Source organism: Terrapene carolina, unplaced genomic scaffold, assembly GCF_002925995.2.
Source record: "Terrapene carolina triunguis isolate 2854851 unplaced genomic scaffold, T_m_triunguis-2.0 Scaffold35098, whole genome shotgun sequence".
In the NCBI taxonomy this organism is placed as follows: Eukaryota; Metazoa; Chordata; order Testudines; family Emydidae; genus Terrapene; species Terrapene triunguis.
This window is the reverse complement of record NW_020699449.1, coordinates 9,379,770-9,399,283: the sequence shown is the minus strand read 5'-3', so window position 1 is coordinate 9,399,283 and position 19,514 is coordinate 9,379,770. Positions and strand designations below refer to the sequence as shown.

Here is a 19,514-nt window from a genome sequence, read left to right as displayed (position 1 = left end):
CTCCTTCCTCACAATGGAAGTTTTGCAGGTAGGGTCCTGGGGGAGAAAGGAATTGGGCAATGGGCTTTTGGGCCTGGATCCTGCTCCCACTGAAGTCAGAGGCAAAACTCCCACTGACTTCAAAAGGTGCAGGAGCAGGGCCTCTAAGGAACGTTTGGCACAGGACAGTGAGAAGGCAATTTGAAATCTCACCTCTTTGCTGCAGAGAGAGCAAAGCTCGATGGTGGACCGGCTTGGCAGGCTCCTGTGTGCTTTGTCTGCCGCTGCAGGCATCCCGGGGGAGCTGGGTATTTGAGACAGCTGCCATGGAGATTCAGGCTTCCCAGGTGCTGAGGAATTAAACAGAAGGTGACTGACTTAGACCTAGGGGTTGATGCAAGAGACTGTAACTCCACCTGAGCATCTCAGAGGGGACTTGGTTAAAATAGCAACAACCAAATAATAATAATACAGTGTCATTGTAAAATGTGCCAGCCCCCGAAGCCCTGTGTCCAGCTAACATGAGCCCCTGTAGCACCAAGCCACCAGCCTGTGGCGCAAAGCCAAGTCCCCACCTCTGCACTAGCACAGAGCTGGTTCAGCCAGAGATGAGGCCACATGCAAAGCCATCCGACTGGGCCCTGGCTGCAAGGCCCCCCGGGATTCAGTGAACAATCTTCTCTCCTTGCTCCAAGCTGTCCTCCATGCTAGATGGGGAAGGTCAGTCTAATGGCAGGCAGATGGGCCATAACAGGAAGTGTATGATATGCCCCCGCCAGGGCGGTGATAAATGGGAAGCTAGCTAGATTCTCTTTGGGGGCTCAATTGAGTATCAGCTCAGCCACCGTGGAGCAGCTCGTCTTCCAAAGCACGTGGGAGAGGCGCATGAGCATTCCACTTCACAGCGGCCCTTCAGCTTGTCCTGGGTAGGCTGGTGCCCTATGGATTTGGGGCAGGGGCATAGCCAGGTGGAGGGAAGAGGGGGAGCAAAAAAAAAAAAAAAGGCACCACCCACTGCGGTGCTTTTACTGATGGGGCAGCACTCCGGGTCTTCGGCGGCACCTCGGCGGCGGGACCTTCACTTGCTCTGCAGGTCTTCGGCGGCATTTCGGCGATGAAGCTTCCGTGCCGCCGAAGACACCTGAAGCGAGTGAAGGTCCAGCCACCGAAGTGCCGCCGAAGTGGGTGGCGCCTTTTTTTCCCCCCGCTCCCGGGTGAGTAAAATGAAAAAGGTGCCACTTGTGCTCAGTGGGGAAGTGGCCGCTCCCCCGCTCCCCCCACGTTACTGATTTGGGGGACATGCCGCTGCACGGTTGGTGTATTGGCTCCATCAGCCCTGCACCAGGACAAATGAGCTGCACCCACCGTGTGAGCTTGAATGTAACCTTGCACCAGAATCACGCTATTGATGTCAGCGGGGTTAGTCCTGATCTATAAACTGACTTCAGTGAGCTCACATTTGGGCCCATATTTGTTGGAAGCCAGTGGATCAGCAGCCAGTTTAATCGCACAACTCATGCTGTGCACCTTGCGGTCTCCCCCCTGCTGTCACATGGGACTGTAGCATTATAGCTAGAGATGAGTGGAGAAAGACAGGTTTGGATTGGGATCCCGAGTAGGATTAGGTTTGGGGTCAGGGTTAGGGTCCAGATTCCAAGGCTCCGAAATCTCATAAGTTTGTCTCCGGAGATTTCATCCCCAAATGGTGGGAATCCTGCAGGATCAGCTGTTCTCGGGAGATTTCCACCAGCCATATATTAGAGAAAGCCTACGGTGCCCAGTGTAATTAGCTAGCAACTATAGGTGTGTTGTGTGACTAGGGGTTGTGCCCCAGGGGATGCAGAGCAGCACTGCCCCAGTGATGGCTCCAAAAGTCATCATGCTACAGAGGCACTATTTCTCCCTGAACTCCCCGGTGCGTGGGGTAGCAGAGTACTTGGCACATGCTCTTTGGATGGCCAGCTCCATAGACTTGTGCAGACAGGGTAGGGCGATGGTCTCATAGTTTCCTTGCACTTGGGTGAATGTGAGGACTATAGATGTGACTGGCATCCTTGGGGATGCACAAGAAAACGCCTGGTGTCCTTCCCTGTTTATGCACTGGCCACTTACAACCTGGTCCACATTTTAGCAGGACATTTGCTAAGTGGGGAAAACCAGGGAGCATCTAATGAAGCTTGAGGCCGGGGGAGGGAGAATGCGACCAGCTTCTTCTAACGTGGGTGCCTAGAGTTAGGCAGCTCACTCCATATTTTGGACACCTAAATAAATGACAATGGTCAGAGGTGCTGAGCTTTAGGGAACCAGGTGTACAAATTTTGCCCCATGTCACCTGTATTTCGGATACTTAATGTGTGTTCTGTGTCTCAGGGGATTAGTAAGAGGAAAAAAGGGCCTTTCACCTCCAGTTACTGCTTTGACTGTGGCACAGGTTGGTTGTGAATGAATGTGGTCACCATCTGAGTCTTCATGTGGCTAGGTGGGAGGAAGTGGGCTTAGTTTGACAAGAACATCTTCTCTGAAAAGGAGCGCACAAGGCATCTGACATAGGTCATTCCAGACAACACAGAACCTATCAAAACAAACCTAGAAAGACAGCTGACTTTAAAGACTGGTTTCTCCAGCAGGTGTCTTCTCTAGCAGCGGTTACCAAATTTCCTTGATTGTGATATTTCCCCTCAGGTTGCGGTAGCATCACAAAACCAGCACACAGTGTGGCCGACTCAGCGTGTCAAGGGAATGCTGAAGTGCGTAACATTTGGGCGTTGGCGGTGCCTTATGTTGTTCCAACCAGTTTTCCGACCTTAGTTGCTGTCTTTGTAAGATTGTCATGATAAGTGAGAGTTCTATCCAATGTGATGCCTAGACAGACCGGGTGTGAATCATGCTTTATTCACTGACCATTGAGAACTAAGTTCATGTAAGTGGAAGACACTTGACGACACGGTCTTACTTCTGCTTGCTATCGGACACCACCGACGACTATAATCGGCCATAGCCACCATATCTGCGTTCAGAACACTCTCAAGTGTGTCAAAGGAGTGTGACTGGGTGCCGAGGCATATGTCATCTGCATAAACAAACTTGTGAGACCCAGTATATGGTAGGTCATTCGAATATAAATTGAATAACTTTGGAGATAATAGTGCTCCTTGCGGGAGGCCGTTCTTCTGGTGCCTCCAAACACTTGTTCTATCACCAATATGCACACGGAAATGGCAGTTTCTCAAAAACAGAGCCATTGCACATACTAACCAACTTGGCATAGTTCTAGAGAATTTCACCAAAAGGCCCGTGTGCCAAACCATATCGTATGCCGCGGTCGGGTCACGGAAAATTGAACTAGTCTTCAAATTCTGTTGCAATCCATTTTCAATGGAAGTTGTAAGTGCAAGTACTTGATCACACTCAGTGAAAATCAGCTTGCTGGTGCCAGCATGCCTTCCACAGATGGTGAAATTCTTTGTGAAATCAGACGCTCCAGCACCTTAAATCAGATGCTTAGAAGTGAAATTGGTTTGTAACTTGAAGGCAAGTGTGGGTCTTTCCCAGGTTTCAGCTGGCAATGACCTTTGCTTGGAGACCGATTCTATGCAGTCTGGATTCCCGCAGAACTCCGCTGAAAAACTGAATGAGCCATTCCCGAACACGAGGACCCAGATGTTTCATGAATTCCGGTGCAATTCTATCATATCCGGGAGCTGTGCCCATTTTTAAATCATTCAGCACTTCATCCAATTCCAGATTAGTGAATGGCTCCATTTTACTATCGGCAGGATTACTGCTCAGGAAACGCTGCCACTCCCTATGTACCTGTTGTTCGACAACGGCAGCAGGAGCTTTGGCAGTCTTCAACAGATGACGGGCAATCTGATTTGGAGTAACTGCACATGGACGTTGAACCACACCTAGCTGACGAATTAAGGAAGCATTTGGGAGGAGAGGACTGAAAACGCCCACCTATGGCTACAGCCTTTGAAGCTTTGCCCTGAGGGGGGGACCCTTTGTCTGGCTGATTACCTGTTACCGGAGTGACTCACATCATCACGAGAGTGCTTGCTCTATGGAATTGTGACCACAGGAAAACCCCTGGCTGGGGTTTGAAGGACTGTTCACCAGCCAGATCTCTGGGAAGCTTAGTCGTGTGTGTGTCGGTTCTTTTATTGTTTTCTCTGTAATGGTTTTACCGTAAGACGAAATGTGCTTGCTCAGAAAAGCCGTGTGGTGAATCTAAAAGCATGGGCAATCACACCGGTGTGTAACCGCTGAGGAGAAAGCAAAGGGCTGCTGGCCTGTTCAGGCAGTCTGACTCGCTAGGGAATAATACAGTGTGGGCAGGGAACTGTTCAGCCTGGAAAAACCCCTGTCAGGAGGGAGAGAGGGGCGGCGCCAGGAGCCTAGGGTGGATGCCCTTGCTAGACCATGCAGGGGGAATACAGGTGCAGTTGCTCTGAACTGTGACAAATGGAGTTTTTTCCTTCCTGTCCAATTATAGGGAACCTTGTTTATGTTCTCTATGCCCTGGGGATAGAATGGTTGTGCAAGTGGCAATAAAGGAAATCAATCAAACCCATCAGCCGGAATGCAGATAACTAAGCACACGTGGGGCTGAGGCCAACTCCCTTAGAGGATGTCTGCACAGCAAAGAAAACTCCACGGTGGGCCCGTGCCAGCTGACTCGGGCTTGTGGGGCTTGGGCTGCGAGGCCTTTTCATTGCTGTGGAGACTTCTGGGCTGGGGCTGGAATCCGGGCTCTGAGACCTCCCACCCCGCAGGGTCCTAGAGCCCAGGCTAAGCAGCCAGCCCTAGGTTGACAGAAGAATTACCTGGATTACCTACTCTGATGGCAGAGTCCCTCCTGTCAGTGATCTACACTGAAGCGCTACAGCAACGCTGCAGCAGTACATGCGTCTGACGAAGTGGGTATTCACCCACAAAAGCTTATGCTCCAATACATCTGTTAGTCTTTAAGGCCTGGTCTACACTACGACTTTAATTCGGATTTAGCTGCGTTAATCCGAATTAACCCTTCACCCGTCCACACTACAGAGCCAGTTAATTCGAATTAAAGGGCACTTAAAATCGATTTCTGTACTCCACCTCGACGAACGGAGTAGCGCCTAAATCGATTTTGTTAATTCGAATTAGGGTTAGTGTGGCCGCACACCACCGAATTACTGTGGTTAAATTAATGGGGTAGTGTGGCCGCACACCACCGAATTAATGTGGTTAAAAACCGAATTAATGTGCTTAGTGTGGCCGCGCACAATCGAATTTATACAACCTGTTTCCCAAATTCGAATTATCTAAATTCGGATTAATCCTGTAGTGTAGACATACCCTAAGGTGCCACAGGACTCTTTGTTGCTTCTTACTGCAGCAGTAGCGCTGCTGTAACATTTTAAGTGTAGGTAAGCCCTAAAACTTTATGAAAATCACAAAGGTCTAAGCCAAAATCTCAGCTCTGAATGCCCACAGACTCTGGAACAGTTTGGACCCGGTTCTGGATCTCAATGTACTTATCAGAACCTTCCTGAGGACAGGCCCAAAGCAAAACACCTGCCTTTAAAAAGATGGCGCTGCCCAGAGTGACACCAATGGAGCCAGTCAAAACTCGGACTGTCCGTTTTGCGGGAAATGTCGCCATTTCATAATTTGTTCTTGTTCCGATTCAGAATGAAAACAGATTTTCAACAGTTCCCATGAAATAGAATATCCAACAAAAAACGGTTACTCCCCTTCTCGTAACGGTTGTTCTTCGAGATGTGTTGTTCATGCCCATTCCAATCAGGTGCTTTGTATGTACCTCTACTCCTGACAGGTCATAATATGATGTAATCTAATAGTTGAAATAGTCCATTATTTTTAGGTTTATTTTAACTTTTAAAATCATTAAGGGCAGCTGCTACTTCGTACTGTTTGAAATGTCTTAACTCCCTTTTCAGATCAAACTCTCCTGTTCGTGGTGCACTGGCCTGTTTTACAGGTTTAGCAATAGCTGCTGGTAAGCAGGTTCCCCTCTGGGCCTCTGGAGGAAATCCTCTGATGCTACCCTGTGCAGCGAGAACACCTCCATTCTCTGCTGCATGGGCTGTGCATGTCCCACTTCACCTCCACTTCCTATAGTGACAAGCGAACCCAACTGGTTTAGTGTCATCTCCTCCCCTGCAGAAGAAAAACCATCATCAGCACAGATGAAGCACAGGAAGGGTACAGCGAATCCACACTTAATTCATTTGAAATCCTGCTTTTCTGTCTCAGAGATGAAAGGTCTCTTGGCTCAGCCTCCCTCGGGCATAGCACGGGCGCATTCCCACGATTATTGCACACGAATGGCAGGTGCTGGCTGGTGCCTCTTTAGGAATCAGTCAGGCATGCGTGTGACTGATTCTGCACCCACTCACCCAAGGTGCTCTAGGAAGGCAAGATGGTCTCGTTATACTAGCACAGCTCTGTTATTGCGGTGGCTGTCATCCCGAGAGGCAGCAAGTGCAGAAAGATGCTGCAGTACAAGCACATTTCGAGGGCAACCATCTCAGCAGAATTCAGACCTGTTCCCACGGCTCATTTAGGAAGCTGCTGAAAACCCACCTGCCTGGGGAGACATTCTAACGACAGTCACCAGGCTGCTTTGCCAGCAGTGCACGTTTGTCTAGTTCCTTTACTCTGCTTTTCACTTGGGAGCCCCTTGGGGCAAGGTTTGTGTAACGTGTTTGGTACTTTGCACAGCACTTTCCAGCTGCTCCTATACCTACAATACCAGAAAAATGATCTATAGAGCACTAATCACCATTGAAACGGACACTAAACTAGCATTTGAAACTCACTTGCATTCGTTCACTAGAGAAACCTAACTTACACTGTGTAGAGAAACTGCAGTGGCTGACAGGACGGTCTCGATGTAATATGCAAGCCTGGGGCTAGATTCTCAGCTAGGGTGACTCAGTGGAGTTGCACTAAAGTCACTGATTTACACCCACTGAGCATCTGGCCCACAGTATGTATTGATCAAGCACAGGCTCCATGCATGGTGCCGTATAAGCAGGGCCGTAGCAACAAAGAACGTGGCCCCCTCCGAACGGTGGCCCCCTCCGAACATATGTCTGGGCGGGGCCCCTTACAATGCAGAAACTGGAATGCGATATTTATTTTGCCACTTTTAAGGGCCCCCTTCCTTGCGGGGCCCCCTCCGGTCGGAGGGTACGGAGGGCGCTCGCTACGCCTCTGCGTATAAGCCAGAAAAAAAAAGCCACTCTGCTGTGCAATGTACATTCAGCAAAACCCTCATTGTGTAAAGATCCCAGGGGAACCTCTGTAAAATCTGGGGTTTGGGCAATCGGGGATCCCTCATTACAGAGCCACTCAGCAGAAAGGAATCACCTGGCAACCGCAGTTCTGAGAACAGCTGGGCTCCAAGGAGTCAAAGCTGAGCTCGGCAGGTCTCGGCCCTGTGTACAGAAGTGCGTGCGTGACTACGGTTACTCAGACTGAACTGCCTCTCCCATTCTAACCTCGCCCCTCATCCCCCCTTTTTAATGGCTTGCAACCTTCTCGGATTCATTTCTGGGGCCGACTCTTTCCACCGGTGGTTTCAGCCCAAAGGTGAATTGATCGGGAAAGTCGGAGCCCAGTCAGTTCAGCCATTTTTGACTTACTTTAAAGAAAAGGGAAGAACATTCCCCCCCACCCTTCACAATCAGAAATGGTGGCAAACTCAAGATCAGCCGACAACGCTGTACTAGCAGTAAAGCTAAGAGCAGCCATGCCCTGGAGTAAGGGGGTTTGCAGACACCAGACGCATGGGCACAAAGGCAGTGAGGCAGCATAAACTAACACGTCAGCAGTAGGGAGACGGCACCCAGCTCTACATCACCTTCGCTCCAGGTCCATCTCCCCACGAGTCGAGTGCCGTGGTCAGATCAGCACGCGGTTGAAGAGCAGCTGGCTGAAACTGAACCCAGGACAGTGTGAGTTGATGCTGGCGGGGAGGAAGGAGCCGGTTGAAGAACTCCCCACTTGCATGGCATTGCCCTGCCCTGAGGGCATAAAGCTGCCCTCACAGCAAACAGCCACCGCCACACAAAATGCCCTTTCCCACCGACGGCTGTGCCTGACACGATCTGATCTGGCCACGGCCATCCCTATATTCCTGCCCCTCCAGGTTGGTTATGGTGACACTCTGCACCTCAGATTTGGACAGCTAACCTTCAAAAAGCTCCCATTGGTCCGGACAGCAGCTCACTCATTCAGTAGCAGAAGCTCCACAGAGCGCGTCACCACGCGCTGCACTTTCATCGCTGCGTCACTGTAGATCGGAGTCTTCGGCCCTCATCTTCACAGCATGCCCACGAACGGCCCAGGTTACCTGAGGGACAACCCCCCACCTCCACCCCCCGTGCCACTGTGACCTACCACGGTAGCTTTGTTCCACTTTCAGCGGGACACTCAGGGGAGCAAAAGACAGAGCTTCCTTGGCTACTGGTGCACGACTGGGGAGCTGGTGTCTGGAGGGGACACAAAAGCCAGCTCCTTCTGAATGGACGTGAAACCGACTGCTGTAACCCAGCCACCCCTCAAACCCAGCTATTTAGAAACCAGCTCTCCCCCCCACCAAATAAACCTCTCTACAGAAGCGGGGAGGAGAGAAGACGCGCGGAAGAGATGACTAGAGATCGTCTCGCTCTGGTGTTCACTTTAATGAACAGGTCAGGTGCTCAGAAACCACATGGATGGGTGCAGAGTGAGAACCTAGACAGGAAGGGCAGCTAAGCGAGTAACATTCCTCTCAGTTATTCCGCTCTGTAAAGCAGAGAGTACAATGCAGAGGTCAGATAGGCGGCTACTGCCCACCAGTCCTTGAGGCTGCTGTGACACAGCACGGGAGGCAGTATGACCTCAGAAGGCCGGGGTTCTATTCCCAGCTTGGCTGCAGGTGACTTTGGGCAAGTCATTTCCCAGCTCCCTTGCCTCAGTTTCCCCACCTGTAAAACAAGGAGACACGATACTGGCCTTTGTCAAGTGTTTTGAGATCCCTGGATGGAAAGTGCTATATAAGACCCGTTATGTTCTTGCAACCACGAGTTACAGACACTTCGACATATGCAGCAGCCCTGTAAAATCAGAAGTCAAAATACGGGCAGTATGCCGGAGCTCACACAATCTGCACGATCCTTTCTGCACATAAGGTGATATAAAATTCCAGGGCTGTTGATTTAGCAGCTCAGACCAGTGTTACATTCTCTAAAATCGAAACGGAAAACAAACCTATAGGAAACAGCTCCGGATTAAGGCACGAATGCTGTAAATCCATACCTGAGGAATCAGCTGCTGGAGTCATGTGATTACATCCGCATCTCAGCTTTCATTTAAAAAGAAGTAGGCGTTTATCCCTTGTGTTTGCATGAGGCAAATTAATGGACGGTTCTCTCTAAGTCTGCAGACAAGCTGAAACTCTGGCCCTGGGAGGGGTGACCTGCATCACAGGCACCTCTAGGAGTGCTAACTCCCCCTCCTCTGAGGGCCACCAGCAACACTACCTACCTCAGGACTCTGTCAGGAGAAGGAGAGTGCTTCAATCCCAGCGCCTGTGCAGATACATCCCAGCTGCTGGGGTAAGTCTGGGGGGTTCCCCTGGCTGCTACCCCTGCCATTCCAGGGGGGAGGGGAGCTTGATGCTGCTCCTGGTGGAGTTGGAGGAGAAGATGGCCCCATGCTGCTTCCCCTGCCATCACCACTCCAAGTGGGGGAGAGGGGGCAGACTGCCATAACGTGGCCCCGATGGGACATAACATTATACACGGATCATATGAAAAGCACTACGGGATCCTCCTTCAGGGGCCCTGCTCCTGTTACTTTCAATGGCAGCAGGATCAGGCCCTCCCCTGTAGTAGCCCCCACACTGTAAGAACACGAACAAGCAGATACTAGAGTTCAAATAGGGAACGGATTCAAGAACAGTGCCTGGACTGGGAGGAGAGAATTGCAGTTGCTTTTGACACCCTGCCGTAAAAATTCAAAGGGCAGAAGGGCGAGTCTAGGCAGGGCTGGTAACAGAAGGGGCAGTGCAGATGGCTCCTATAGCAGAAGAAAGAGGAGTAGCCAGATGCAAATGGCAATGGTGTGTGTGTGTGAAGGTATGAAAGGGTTAATCGTCATCAAGGACACAGTCCTCTAAGCGAAATGGTGACCTTTCACTTTCAGTGTGGAAATGGTCTCTCTGGAGGCTTTGGCCAATCCTCCCATTTAGTAAAAATACTTCACTAAGGGTACGTCTACACTACGAGATTAATTCGAATTTAGATAATTCGAATTTGGGAAACAGATTGTATAAATTCGATTGTGCACGGCCACACTAAGCACATTAATTCGGTTTTTAACCACATTAATTCGGTGGTGTGCGGCCACACTACCCCATTAATTTTAACCACATTAATTCGGTGGTGTGCGGCCACACTACCCCTAATTCGAATTAACAAAATCGATTTTGGTGCTACTCCGCTCGTCGGGGTGGAGTACAGAAATCGATTTTAAGTGCCCTTTAATTCGAAGTAACTGGCTCCGTTGTGTGGACGGGTTAAGGATTAATTCGGATTAACGCAGCTAAATCCGAATTAAAGTCGTAGTGTAGACCAGGCCTCAGACACTCATTTCCATCTGCAGAGCTCCAAACACTTCACAGGAGGAGGTTCGGCTCATTCTCCTGGTTTTACAGAGCGGGCTGCAAAGAGATGAAGGAACCTGCCCCCATCACCCAGCCCTGGAATTCCAGGCTCTATCCAGGCTCTGCCTCCTTTAGATAAAAAAGCGAGAAAGCGAAAAAGATGCTGTAAAAGTGAGCAGACCCGGGAAGTTTAACAGCAAGGGTTGCCATAAACCTGCCGCAAACAAGTGCGATTGGTCTAAAAACCTGCGGAAAAGGCAAGACATGTCTGGGGAAAGGGTTTGTATCTGTGTGTCATGCCACAGGGCAGAGTTTGTGTCATAAGGCCATGCTGCCGGGTGGAGTTTGAGAAAAAACCAGCATAGGGCATAATCCCCTTCCCGCCCTAAAAATCAGACTCCAGAGACAAGCAGAAAAAAACAACACAGGCCACAACTGCATGAAAACAGCCGCCCAACGCCACCAAACAAGCCCAAAGTCCCCATAATAAGCTTGCATCAAATCCAGTGCAATTTCTCATGTGACCTGCAACCAGCGGTGTGGTTTGCAAAAAATCGTTTGGCTGACCTGTTCTATACTTTCCTCGTATGGAACAGTGGTAACATCGGTTGTTGGGAATATCTTCTAGGATAGCATATCGTCCACAAGATACTGGGATTTTCAAGAGAGTCTAAAGGAGTTTGGCTCCCAGCTCCCCTTCAGTAGGGACCTGGATAGCTTTGAAAATCCCCTTAAGCGCCTCTGAAAACCTTCCTGTCAGTGCACAATGCCGGGAGCCCAGCAGAGCACTCGAGACAAATCCAGCTCGGTCACCGGTAGCAAAGAGCACATGTTGACTTTAATAGAGTTGCACTTGCTTACACCAAGCCTGAGTTTGGCCCATTCGCTTTTCATACATCTCCAACCAGAGGAGAGGATTTTAAAAACACTGCTAATTGCACCTTCAGCTAAAGAATGAAGTTTGGATGTCCTGGATTAGTCTTTCAGAATGATTATTAATGATTCAATCATTGCACTTGAGTGGAGATCCACTTCTCTTAACAACCCCAACGCCTACATCAGGCCATGGAGAGCTGGGAGGAGACACAGGAAGCTGTTGTTAGGCACTAATGAAAGAGCGCAAAGTTGTATTTACAGGTACTAAATAGGGTGCAACTTTATTTACAGTGTAAAGTGCATCAGACAGAAGTCATTTAATACACACAACAAGCAGTGACATAAATGACAATACAGTATTTGCAAAAAGATTGTTCCTCTGAGACTATATTATTGTAAAGAGCAAAATATCATTAACTAGAACAGCCTTTGTGCCTTGCCAGCAGCTCTGCTAATGACATGGTTTTTCCAGACTGGTCTTTGAGTCCTGTCTAACTGTTCATCCATGTGAACGTCCAGTGCTAGAGGCAGGCCATGTGGCTCCTCTTAAGCAGTCTCCTAACAACACAAAGTGCCTCCATACACAACACTGTTCTACTCCAAAGAGAGCATCAGGGCGAGACAGAATCAGGGCATCACAAGGAGAGAAAGGGCACACACTATACAGACACAGTAGAAAAGATACGGTTTGGTTTTTGTAAAGAGACAAGAACAATATATATATAAATGTGTGTGTATATAAAAAGATAGCTCAGTTTTCTCCATCTACCCACTCCATCTCCTGTAGTTTCTGGGCGGTGTACTGCAAACAGGTCATATGGAACAAAAGGCCTCCAGTAACACTCTGGGTGGGACAGCTAAGGCCCTTTGTTTTCAGTTTTACGTGATTTTTACTGAAAGATTCTTGGGTTTTAAAAAAGCCATTTTTCAGTTTTTACTGATTTTCACCCAAATTTTGGACTCTCAAGAAACCCAATACATGACATTAGGTAGCTGTGTTTATGTTTATACTATGTTTGTCTAAGTGTAATGTTACGCTGCCTGTTAAAATAAGGTAATGTAGTGGAAGATACACTCGCGTGCAGATGTGTGCTTATTAAAGTACAGTTCATGAAATTAACCACAGCATTAAACTGCTTTTACTTTTCTCTATTTGTTGCTTGTTTTCTATCCCCCCATCCCTCCATATTTACCCACACAATTGTGAAGTTAATTTGTTGCACTGATGTTTATCAGTTTTTAAACGTTTGTAATAAACACTGCTAAATTCCCAGGACATTTTAAACAAAATAAAAACGGAAAACGAAGTTTCGGTGATAGCAAAGAGAAAGGCAAATGAAATGCGTATTGATAAATGGTGGTGATTCATTCCCAAAGACAGTATTTATTGAGAGCATGCGTGCAACTATTTGGTGCAAACCTCTCCAAGACCTAAGTTGCTATATGATTATTTCTTTGGGGGGAACTATAGTGTAGCACGTTATCATATTCTGATATTTTAGCAGTAATGATTAAATCAAAATTGTAAAGGAAACCCACTGTAGTAGAGTTGGATGCCACAGTATAGTTGCCCTGTACTATCTCCGCTTGATAGGAGGAGAAGCTCCTTAACTCTTCTAATTGCTTTTGTTCAATTATAGCATGCTATAATCTGAATGGCAATCTATCAATTGGTTGCTGTGGTTGCAGGTTGAAGGCTGGAATTTAATTTGCATTAGAACTGAGATAGGAAAAGAAGAATCCATTTTACAAAATTCCCTCCTTTTCTTCTCCAATCCACCTTTTTTTTTTAAATTGGCAGTTGCTACCATTACAGGATCCACTTGTCATTTTTCTCTGCCTCTATAGTTGGCACCACAACAATCAGATGTTTTCCTTTCACTGGTGCCCACAGCAGTTGCACGTACATAATTAACTCCTCTTTGTTTTTGACTACATTTCCCTGGACGCGTTCATAAGGGATACCTAACTATAAAAGGGACGGGTGGGGAACCAGAGTGTGCACACAGAGTGGTTTAAGAGTAAATAAAGCTCCATGAGATAAATTATTTCCTTCCTCTTCTTTCCTAATGTTGATACTAATTTTGCTTTATTACGTGAGCATTTTGAACCTAGCGAGCAGAGTGTTTGTAGAAAGGCGTGTCAGGTAAGGTTTCTAAGCCAAATTCTTGTACAGTAACTCCTTTCATACATCAGACGTTCACTCTCTAATGCTAATACCAAACACACTCCACTCCCCAAACATTCCTTTCACCCTCTGCTTTTACTTAGCAATAGGAGAGTATCAGTGTTTTGGATCCCTAGTGAGGGGCATTTTTAACAAGGGCACTCAGGTGCATGTTTCTTATGACGCTAATATGTTCAGCAATAGGGGTGTCTGCGCGACAGACTTTACGTATGACTTGGAATAGCTCACTCCTATGTGGATTGTGCACTTTATAGTTCTTAGTTGGCAAGGTGTATGTGTGTGTGTGTGTATGTGTATGTGTGTGAGAGAGACTATTTTTTTGGTTCACTGATGGTTCTGCACACTACAAATATCACCTGTCAATTTCACCTGTTTCCATGGATATGGCTACTGGAGTTGTCTGGCTATTTCATTTTGAGCTACACAACATTCTCCCACCTAGTCTAAACTTGTGACTATTTCACCAGTAAATCTATGGTAAACTTAACACAAACACCCTCTCATTAAAACATTTAAAAAGAAAATTAATTCCTTATGGCAAAAATTATATTGATTGATTCTCCTCTTTCACCAGCCTGACACTGGTATAACTCCATTGTAGCAGAGTGCCAGGAGGTTGAGATTGACTTAATTCTCATAGCTGTAAGTGAGATCAGGTTCAAAGTATCATGGAATGTTTCACAGCTCAGTTTAGCCTACAGTAACTACGGTCTACTGTCTAACTGCTGAATTACAGTAAGGCTTTGGCAACTAGTACCCAGAATTGCAACATCCTGTTTACTCTTGGTTGGCAGTAAAATGTATTTTAATTAACCAGTTGTATTCAAGGAATGGCAAGGACCAAAATGTACACAAGCTATTTCCTTGCTGGACAGCAGAATTTGTACATTTGTGTGTGTGTAGCAGCATATATTTGTTATATTTTTGTATATGAAAAATACAGATGGTTTCTTTAAAAATGGAAAAGTATAGGAAAAATATATCACAAAGCAAAAACATTTTCAAGGGGGGAAAAAAGCACTGGATTTGATTTACAATGCATTAGGTTTCAAGCCCCAGTGGCTATGCTGAAGAAATATTTTCTTAGTATAAAACAGTTCCTCTGCTGTTAAAAGGGATAGAATCCAGCCTTCCTTTTCCTGCATTAACAAACAAACAAAACAAGATTAGTGTTCTATAATATACAGAATGAATCAGCAGGGTGAGGCATATCAAAATGAAAGCAGAAGTGATTAGAGCCAGCAGGACCATCCGTGGACATTGTGGTGCCCTACGCAGTGCAGGGGACTTGCCCCAGGCCTGTGTGTGTGTGTGTGTGGGACTCCCCAGGTGTCTGTGGGGGGTGGGGAGGGCTGTGCCCAAGGTCTGTGGGGGGCAGGGCAGGAACAGGCTTGGGGGGAAACCACCCTCCAGCACGAGCTGGCAGAGCGGAGCAGGTTGGGGCCAGGTCGCTCCCCTTCCTGCCACCCGGTGATTGCAGGGTGGGTCTGACTCCGCACTCACGGGTGGCAGGAAGTGGAGTGACCCGGCCCCAGCTCGCTCCGCTCTACTCCCCTGGCTCCCAGGCTTGGGGAGCAGGGGGAGCAGGGGGAACCGCTCCCCAGCACTCACTAGTGGCCCGACTTCTGCTGCAGTCCCCTGGGCCATAGCTCAGGGGAAGGGGTGGAGTGGGGGTGGGGCGGGGGCTGAGCTGGCCGGGAGATCGGGCTGGCTGCTGGAGCAGCACGCAGCTGTGTAGGGCACCAGGAAATCTGGGGCAATTTGGTGCCCCAAATTTCCTGGTGCGCTACGCAGCTGCGTAGTTTGTGTATGGGTAAGGACGGCCTTGAGAGCCAGGTGGCTTCAGGGAGCATATAAAAGATTGACACCTGGCACCATATTGGAAACAATGAAGGAAATCTAGTCCTGGATCCTGATATAAACCTCCAGTCATTCAAATCTCCTCTTAAAAGTCATTTCTTCCAGCTAGCCAACCACTACTAGCCTTCTTTTCAGTGTTATCTACTCTGGCTTGTATGTGTCACTGTATCCTTTTAAAACTTAAACCAAGGTCCCGATCCTGCGGTGAGCTACAGATCCTTGAATCTGAATGGAGCTCACTGCAGGGCTGAGGCCAAAGTCTGAAGCTAACAAGATATGAAACAAACAAAACAAATCTCATTATTCTTGTTTTTGAATCTCCTTTGTCCAGGGTCATCAGTTGTGTTATGTCTAATTAAGCATCAACCCTTTAAGCTGTCTGCATGAAGAACCTCCACTGGAGTTGATGGAAGTTCCCTGTACTGAGGTCTGGACCCTTAGACTGTAAGCTCACTGGACCAGGGACCTGTCTTCTTCTGGGTATATAAAGTGCTGCACATATTTATAATCTTTGGTTAATAATAAAAACAGTTCAAACTGGTGACAGGAGAACCTCAAAAGGTTCGAAGTTCTGGTTCGGCTCAGATAAACTCCAAAAGGTTTGGTTGCTAAATCAAAGCTTATCAAACCTCTTGGAATCTGCAAAAATCAAGCTGGAAATCTTATGAGAACTGGCTTTGTCATGGGAGTTCTGGCTTTTCTGCTTCATGTCCTAGATGGGAATGTCACAGGAACAACCTCTCTTGAGGTTCTGAAAGACAGAACAAGAAGATGGTTCCAGTCCCAGAAAGCTTACAGTCTAAGTGAAATAGGCATTAGAGCCAGCCCCATAAAACAAGAGGAGAAAATCCAAACGGCGGCCTTTGCCAAATCCGGTGCAGTGAACAAACCATAGACTGTGAGTGGTGGTCTACAATCAGCTTAGGCTTGAATAGAGACTGGGAACGGCTGAGCCATTACAAACATTGAATCTATCTCCCCATGTAAGTATTCTCACACTTCTTATCAAACTGTCTGTACTGGGCTATCTTGATTATCACTTCAAAAGTTTTTTTTCCCCTCTTACTTACTTGGCCTCTCAGAGTTGGTAAGACAACTCCCACCTTTTCATGCTCTCTGTATGTGTATATATCTCTCCTCAATATATGTTCCATTCTATGCATCCGATGAAGTGGGCTGTAGCCCACGAAAGCTTATGCTCAAATAAATGTGTTAGTCTCTAAGGTACCACAAGTACTCCTGTTCTTTTTATAAATACCTTGCAGAGGTAGAGGGCATGCTGCTTACATGCCTCAACGGACCTGCACCAAAAGATTTTCATCTGTACAGAGGCTCCTTATTTAACTTTACCTTCCATTTAATTAGATCATTAGAGTCAGACACAAACCTGATGTGAAAGACTGTTTGCCAGCACTTACCTCGTGCAGTCATGTCCAGTCCATGATGAGGGGCAATGGCACCGATTTGGTCGTATACATTTCCCACCATTTAAGCAGGGAGACTGGCACACAGCTGCATTCAAATACACACATGTATACATATGTACTCCAGTAGGATTAGAATAGTTTTCATCTTGGAGGTTAAGTTTTGAAAATCCATTTAGCCCTGTATGTATCATTCTGTTAGTCACAGAATGAGCCCAGTAAACCCCACCCAGCCGTACTGAACCCAATAACCTGGTTTAGACAAAAGTACTACAGCTCTCATGAGACTAAACTCTTGTGTGCCACAGGCAGAGAACAGGAGGGACCAAGGTGTTCTCAAAACCATAATATTAAAAAAAAAAACCCGACCCTGAAAATGTGTTTGGATATGACCATTTGCTCTGGAAAGAATAAGCTCAGAAGTGGATCTTTGTTAAGTGTGAATCAACCCTCTTTGCTATTTTTGCTAGCTGCTGTGATATGCATAGCAGCAGGAAACATTCAATGGAATATTTTATGTTGACTTTAAAACATGCGTTACTGCTCCAAGCTCAGGCAAGCAAAGTGGAATGCAAATATAAGCAGTAGGAGGAGTTAACGTAGCACATCAGAGAGATCAATAGGAAAGAAGGCCTCATTTTCAGAGATGAAACATGGATGTTTGCTCGGAAGGAGAGACACAAACAATACCCAGAACTGCGTGCAGAAAAGCAGAAACTCAACATGGTCGCAAGGGGGGAAATATACCAGATGAAAAGGAGAACATGATGACAAAAGAGCCACTTAAAAACTAACTTCTGAGGAGGAGTAATTCTCGATAAAGTAACAGCTGAACATGGAAACAGAGGAGAAGCAGAGAATGACGACAGCTTCCTGACAGAAACTTCACAGCCATGAGAAGTGCGTAAGTGAACTACACTTCAAGTAGTGAAGAAACACCAAGCCCATTTGGTAGTGTCGGGACAGCATGAAGCAGCTGCAGTTACTCTGCTGTGTCAGCCAAATGGACATCAGGCAAACAGAGAGAAAAAGACAAAGCCCCAAGTCTTCCTGTCAACCCTGAGTCCATGAGACGAAGTGCGATATGATTACTAGGATAGACTAGAAGACAAATTTAATGAGCTTCATAATGGAAGATGTTATAGCACAGGACAGTTGAAAAATGTAAAATCGCTTAAGCAGATGATACAGTCTTGGTGAGGAAAAGCAAAACATAGTGAGTAAGACAGCCGCTGTTGACAATACTTAGGCACCGAGAATGCACCACTATCCAGAAACTGATTAAAAAATGGAGCCACAGAAGACAGAAAGGGGAGCGCTTGGCAAGAATCGGCAAAAGCAGCTGGTGTTACACTACCCCAATCCATTTAAAGGGAGGGATGGGGGGCGATACAGCACCAAAATTATGTCAGGTGGTTACAGAAACGGACCATTCTCTGCACATTAAATATAATGAATTACGTCACGCTGAAAACTACTTTAGATTCTTTAAAAAAAATCCATGTAACTGTATTTAATTCTCTCTTTATCCATAGCACAGGTCCAGTCAGGGCAGCAGTGGTACAAACCTCCCCACACCTGACCTCACATCACCAATGTGCCTCAAAAAACTCCAACCTTCACAGACTGACTGAAAAGTGAGAGGCGAGTTCGGTATCTCCATAACTAATCTAATGTTGGCCTTTCTGCTGAAAATGCCAATGAGGATGCCAGTTTTGATGATGGATTTTGTGATGGGCAGACCTGTCCACTAGAAATAACATATGGGTTGCGGAACAACCATTAGGTGATAATAATTCTGGGTTATTTCCAATCTGGCATGGTTTCAAATGGCTTAAGAGAAACGCTGTGTATCCTGTCTCCAATCTCCTAGGTCATCCAGACATAACAGCAATAATTCCTATGGTGCTTTGTAAAATATTAGAGGGAACGTTACTGCATACTGTGGTACACAAAACTCTTCAGAAAATATTACATTATTTTTACTCTTAGATTTGTTTAAAAATTTTTACTTTCGCATCTTGATTTTCAGAAGAATGCTTAGGCCTGCGGCATATCACATGGCATCTCCCTCAGATTTGCTGACCTGCTATATTTATTAATTAATGGCAAAACACTGACGCTGACTTACACCAGCGTAAATTAGAGTAATGCTCCTGAAGTCAGTCCAATTAACTGGTGTAAAGAGCTATATAGGGGCAGAATCAGGCCCTATACTCCGTTAAACTGTGCCACACTTAAGATTCCATTTAAAAACAGTTTATAAAGGGTAAATTCATGATTAATGCATCTTTTATTAAAGGGCTAGCTGAGTGTTATCAAGCCCAACAGGTTACTTATAACCATCTATAACACCTTTAGCTGATGGTATTATAAACATCTATAACACATTCTGCTTATGTCTGCAATGTGTTCATGACAGCTCTCATTTATTAAGCTTGGATAAATCATTTGTAAATAGAACCTTAATATAAAGTGTGATCAACGTGGCTATAGAAACAGGGCCTGATTCTTCTTTCACTTACAC

General features: G+C 46.7%; 1 protein-coding gene across 1 annotated transcript in view; it reads right to left on the bottom strand.

The window, feature by feature from the left end:
- Positions 1-11,458: 11,458 nt before the first annotated feature.
- LOC112117246 (sushi, von Willebrand factor type A, EGF and pentraxin domain-containing protein 1) overlaps positions 11,459-19,514 on the bottom strand; it is a 166,130-nt gene continuing 158,074 nt past the window's right edge. Inside the window, exons 49-50 of the mRNA XM_026646539.2 lie at positions 16,982-17,075; positions 11,459-14,842 (exon numbers count right to left, since the gene is read on the bottom strand). Coding sequence (XP_026502324.1) covers positions 14,812-14,842; positions 16,982-17,075 — 125 coding nt within the window. The 3' untranslated portion in view covers positions 11,459-14,811. The remainder of the gene's footprint in view (positions 14,843-16,981; positions 17,076-19,514) is intronic.